The sequence below is a fragment of the Octodon degus genome, unplaced genomic scaffold (assembly GCF_000260255.1).
Source record: "Octodon degus isolate 3935 unplaced genomic scaffold, OctDeg1.0 scaffold00002, whole genome shotgun sequence".
NCBI lineage: Eukaryota > Metazoa > Chordata > Mammalia > Rodentia > Octodontidae > Octodon > Octodon degus.
The window spans coordinates 26,736,373-26,741,506 of NW_004524578.1; the positions used below are offsets into that span (position 1 = coordinate 26,736,373).

A 5,134-nucleotide genomic window follows, 5' to 3' on the forward strand; every position below is an offset into this window, starting at 1 on the left:
ACCAGATTAACAGGCTTATTAGAAGGATGAACTAAGGTATCTACCATGGTGTTTTTATGATTTGGTCAGTTAATAAAGTATCTGCTTCCAAATTGAAGAAAAAAAAAAAAAAACTACTGCATTTATAACTTGTCAGCTGATTGTATAACTGGTATAAACCTAGACTGATAACTCACAGCTATTAAACTATAGATTCTCAGAGAGTCAACCAAGGTTTAAACAGATTATCTGTATCAACTTAGAAAGCCAGTGAGCCATGCTAGGAAAAACACTGTGAAATCTTAATTTCTCATGGCCAAAACAAAAATCTAAATTGACCGACAAACAACTTAACTCTATTTATCTAATACAAATGGCACAGAAAATGTTGTCACATGAAAATATTTATCTGAAAATACAACTGTTAAACAAAAGCATTCCCATTCCTAACTCCACTGAGGAGAGAAATGCTAAGTTATAGACCTTTAAGTGGCACTTTTCACTTACCAGACCACTTAAGACAACTTGATCAAGTTAAGATGTTTATCAAACTCTTTACAAACCCTTTTAGCAGTAAGTACTCAATCTCCAAGCACTGTCATTTCAACTAAGAGTAAAGTTCAAAATTGTTTTGTTAATGTTTTAAAAACAGATGAACTCCTTCTAACAGAAGAGAATGTTTAACTTCCTCAGTCCAAATTTCATCTTTTTCTGAACATACACAGTTTACCCACAGATAAGTAGAGAATGTGAATATTCACAATAGATGAATTAAAAGGAGTGGATTCCTTTGTGTCAAGCATAATCTCACATTGTGTACATCAATACTTTGAAAAGCTTTCATCTCATAGTTTACTAAATACCACATCTCCAGTTACCTTTGATTCTTCCCTCTTACATTGCTTATGAATTCTCCTCCATCTATACTTTCTTTGATAGCTCACTGATAAAGTATTACCTCAGGAGTCCCACTCTAGATTACAAGAGATTTTTAACTAGCTTGTGGGATAGACAAGATCACTCAGTTCAGTTTGGCTTCTTCCACTATCTGCTTGTTTTCCACTACTCATCTACATGAATCACGTAGCTTAATCGGACCAAGTTCTTCTTCACTGTATACTCTGAACCTTCCAAAAGAAATGTCCTCTGCATCCCCTCTTTTTGCTGCTCAATTTCTGGGGACTGAACCCAGGGTCACCGAGTGAGTTTATATTTCCCAGGTCCTCTCTGTCTCTTCTTCCTTGAGGCCCAGTTCATGTCCTACCTCTTCCATGAGATGCTAACTGACTTTTATCCATTCTGTACCTTAGTCAGTATCACATGCTCTAACACCAGATTTATGTGTCTTTTGCTATTCTTTCTCACACATCCAAGCACATGACAAGTCTTTTAGACAGTGCCCACATCTTTCACTTCCTTGGCCATCTCTCATGTGCCCATTACAGAATACTCCAGGCAATGTGTTAGTTCTCCTTGTTTGAAAGTAAAAGAGGGGGCCTACTCATTGGCTTAGTTGTTTAAGGGCCTGCTTAAGCAAAGCAGTCAGGCTCAGGATTCTGTGGTTCAATCCCCAGATCCTCAGGCCTTACCAGACCTGCCTTTAAGGCATCCTGAGCCAGACCAAAAAAAAAATTAAATCTCAGGAGATTTTGCTTTTGGATCCACCATCTGTAGTGGAACTGCCATCAAGATGCAGATTTTCATGAAAACCCTTACGGGAAGAACATCACGCTCAAGGTTGAACCCTCGGACACTATAAAAAATGTAAAGGCCAAGATCCAGGATAAGGAAGGACTTCCTCCTGATCAGCAAAGGCTGATCTTTGCTGGTAAGCAACTGGAAGATGGATACACCTTGTCTGATTATAACATTCAAAGAGTCTACCCTTTATCTTGTGCTGAGACTCTGTGGTGGTGTTAAGAAAAGGAAGTCTTACACAACTCCCACGAAGAATAAGCATGAGAGAAACAAGGTTAAGCTGGCTGTCCTAAAATACTGTAAGGTGGATAAAAATGGCAAAATTAGTCGTCTTTGGGGTCAGGGAGACGGCTCAGTTGAATAAGCGCTTGCCTGGCAAGCCCAAGGACCTGAGTTCAATCCCTGGTTCTGCAAAAAAAAAAAAATTAGTCATCTTCTTGAGAGCACCCTTCAGATGAATGTGGTACGGGAGTTTCTATGGCCAGCCACCTTGACAGACATTATTGGGGCAAGACATTATTGGGGACAGACATTATTGTTGCCTTGACTACTTCAACAAACCAGAAGACAAGTAATTATGAGTTAATAAAAAATTTCAGCTAACAAAAAAAAGTAAAACACACTAATTCCATCCTGTTCCATAGCATCCAGATGTATACATTTCCTGTTTCATGCACAAATGAAAATTTTCTGTGAATGGTTCTATTTATATGAAAAGCCTGATCTTCCTGAAGAACTTTTTTTGCTCCCCATACTGAACAGAGGACCTTACCACTGAACTGCATTTCTAGCTCTTTTTTTATATTTTACTTCACTTTTTATGTTAACAGTGTCTTGCTAAGCTGCTAAATAACCCAGGCTGAGATCAAACTTGCAGTCCCCCTACTTCAGTCTCTCAAGAGTTCTGGGATTATAGGCATGTACCACCATGCGAGGCTGAGAACTTTTTTTGGTGGTATTGGTGATTGAACCCAGGGCCTTTGCACTGAGTTATACCACCCTTCTGCCCTCCCCCCCATCTCTGTCTCTGTCTGTCTGTCTGTCTGTCTGTCTGTCTGTCTCTCTCTCTCTCCTTCCTAAATTGCCAAGTTGACAAGGCTGGGCTTAAATTTGCGATCCTCCTGACTCACCCTGCCAGAGTGCTGAGATTATAGGCATGTATTACCATGCCAAATTGAAGGAAAAATATCTTAAATATGTCTATATCACAGTTTCTCATTTATATCTACTCATATTTCTGGCCTTATTTGGGGAAGGAGCCTGTGAGTTAGAAAGTAGGGATACCCATCCATCCATCCATCCATCCATCCGTCCGTCCACCCACCCATCCATCCTTCCTCCCTTTCTTTCTTTCAAAAGATCTTGATTTGTCAACTCACCTGTTACATGGACAGACACAAAGGCCACAGCACTTGTTGAGTTCTGTTAAAGTCTTCTCTGTCTCTCTCATATCTTTATTTATCTGATCCATGCCTTCTTCTATGCGGTTTAGTTGTTCTAAGAACGAGTTGTAGGAGTTATGTTTTGTGTTATATTCACAGTCTCAACAGAAATGTCCTATTATTATAGACCTGCAAATTTTAAACTTAATCTACCAATAGTCTGCCATACTGAATATGTCATTATCAGAAGATATTACAAACCATTCAACATGAAAGAATCTTTCACATACTGCAACTGAATTGATCAACTGATTTGGCCTCTTACTATAGAAAGATTTTTTTTTTTTTTTTTTTTTTTTGCAGAACCGAGGATTGAACTCAGGCCCCTGCGCTTGCCAGGGAAGCGCTTATTCCACTGAGCCATCTCCCCAGCCCCTAGAAAGATTTATTCTAAAGAAATCTTTTTTTTTTTTTTTTCAGAACTGGGGACTGAACTCATACCCTTGAGCTTGCCAGGCAAGCACTTATTCTATTGAGCTATCTCTCCGGTACCCTCTAAAGAAATCTGAACTAGGTGTGTGGTACATGCCTGCAATCCCAGCACTGAGGAGGCTAAAACAGGAGGATCACAAGTTCAAGGCCAGCCTGGACTACACAGTGAGTTCAAGATCAAAATGAACTATGTGGTAAGACCCTGGAGAGAGAGAGAGAGAGAGAGAGAGAGAGAGAGAGAGAGAGAGACAGACACAGATCAAAGGGGGATGGAAGAAAAGAGAAGAGAAGGGAGGAGAGGAGAGGAAGAGAGGAGAGGAAGGAAGGGAAAGGAAAGGAAGAGGAGGGGAGGGGAGGGGAGAGACGAGATCAGGAGGATGAATTTACAGTGGTTCAGATATACTCCTAAAACCAAGTTAGTATACTTTGACCAGATCAAATTCCCAGTATTTCTACCACTTAATGGGCTCAAAACCTGAGAACTGTCACAAGACTAATATAATCTAGATTATATTACCCACAGCCAACTCAAATCAAATATTTCTTTATTTTTTACTTATTTTTGGATTTTCTGAAACAGGGTCTCACAATGTAGTTCAGGGTAGCCTTGAACTCACTCACTATGTAGCATAGGCTGGCCTCAAACTCATGGTGATTCTCCTGGCTCAGTCTCCTGACTGCTGGGATATAAGGTGTGTGCCACCACACCTGGGTCTTTACTTTGATTTTTGAGATAGGGTCTTGCCATGTAGTGTAGGTTGGCCTTAAACTAACTATGCAGCCCAAGCTGGCCTTTAACTCATGGCAATCTTTCTGTCTTAGCCTCCCAAGGGATGGGATTAGAGACATGCACTACTATGCTTAGCTCAAATCAAGTACTTCTGAACTCTTTAGAATTTAGATTTGCTATCCAGGGGCATGGTAGCACATGCCTATAATCCCAGCACTCCCAAGGGTGAGGTATGAGGATTGCTGTGAGTTCGAGGCCAACCTAGGGTACATAGTGAGTTCAAGGCCAGCCTGGACTAAAAAGCAAGACTCTGTCTCAAAAAATTAAAAAAATAAAAAGAATTTAGATGTGCTTTAGAATTTAACTTGATTGCTGAGGATAATGCAAGAATATCGTAATATCTAATCTTCATAACCAATGCCCCCGATATGCCACACTGGCCAACCACATATCAAATAGACAGCTGGGCATTGGTGTCTCCTATCCCAAAACAGTAATGAAAGTGGTATAATTCAAATCAGAAGAAAAGAAACATATCCCTCTTATCTTACAAAGGAAAAGTACCCCCAAATTTATGAATAGGATATCTCACAGGGTTTTTTTGGTACTGCATATCTACCCGAGTTTCTACCAATAATTTCAACTCACCCCCTTGTTCACCCAGCATGGTGATGGTCTGGATTCCTGCATCTTGAGACTAAAACAAGAGGAGGAAAGCTGATAATATAACAAAACAAACCCCAAATAACAAAAACAAAACCTACACAGATTGACAAATAGAATTATTAAAAAACTAGGGAGCATTATGGACTACTAGATTCTTTTAGAATATTTTGCTGAGTTAACACACCTA

The 5,134-nt window shown here is 39.8% G+C and overlaps 1 protein-coding gene across 1 annotated transcript in view; it reads right to left on the bottom strand.

Moving 5' to 3' along the window:
- Snap23 (synaptosome associated protein 23) overlaps positions 1-5,134 on the bottom strand; it is a 58,357-nt gene that overhangs the window by 21,358 nt on the left and 31,865 nt on the right. Inside the window, exons 4-5 of the mRNA XM_023712571.1 lie at positions 4,930-4,978; positions 3,057-3,174 (exon numbers count right to left, since the gene is read on the bottom strand). Coding sequence (XP_023568339.1) covers positions 3,057-3,174; positions 4,930-4,978 — 167 coding nt within the window. The remainder of the gene's footprint in view (positions 1-3,056; positions 3,175-4,929; positions 4,979-5,134) is intronic.